The sequence below is a fragment of the Myotis davidii genome, unplaced genomic scaffold, assembly GCF_000327345.1.
Source record: "Myotis davidii unplaced genomic scaffold, ASM32734v1 scaffold464, whole genome shotgun sequence".
Lineage (NCBI taxonomy): Eukaryota > Metazoa > Chordata > Mammalia > Chiroptera > Vespertilionidae > Myotis > Myotis davidii.
This window is the reverse complement of record NW_006295287.1, coordinates 415,930-416,244: the sequence shown is the minus strand read 5'-3', so window position 1 is coordinate 416,244 and position 315 is coordinate 415,930. Positions and strand designations below refer to the sequence as shown.

General features: G+C 61.9%; 1 protein-coding gene across 1 annotated transcript in view; it reads right to left on the bottom strand.

The window, feature by feature from the left end:
* The window catches only part of GRIN2D (glutamate ionotropic receptor NMDA type subunit 2D), a gene marked incomplete at its 5' end in the record, with an annotated part of 35,579 nt that overhangs the window by 2,066 nt on the left and 33,198 nt on the right, over positions 1-315 (bottom strand). The window contains one exon of the mRNA XM_015567958.1: positions 5-227. Coding sequence (XP_015423444.1) covers positions 5-227 — 223 coding nt within the window. The remainder of the gene's footprint in view (positions 1-4; positions 228-315) is intronic.

Genomic DNA, 315 nt, shown 5'->3' with positions numbered 1-315 from the left:
AGGCCAGCAGGAAGTCCATGCGGTGCGTGGGCCCCAGGCAGTGCCGCAGCCGCCAGTACACCAGGTGCTCCCAGGCGAAGACCAGCAGGGACAGGCCCATGGCCACCAGCAGCATGTAGAAGACGCCCGCCATGTTGTCGATGTCCAGCTTGCTGCTCATCACCTCGATCTTGTCGTTGTGGCAGATCCCGGAGAGCCACAGCCGCTCAAGCATCTCGATCTCATCTGGGGTGGGGGTGGAGGAAGCGTGCAGTCAGAGGTCAGAGGTCTCCTTTGTAGCGATCCCTCGAGGACCCACCTCTGATAGAGGAGTCT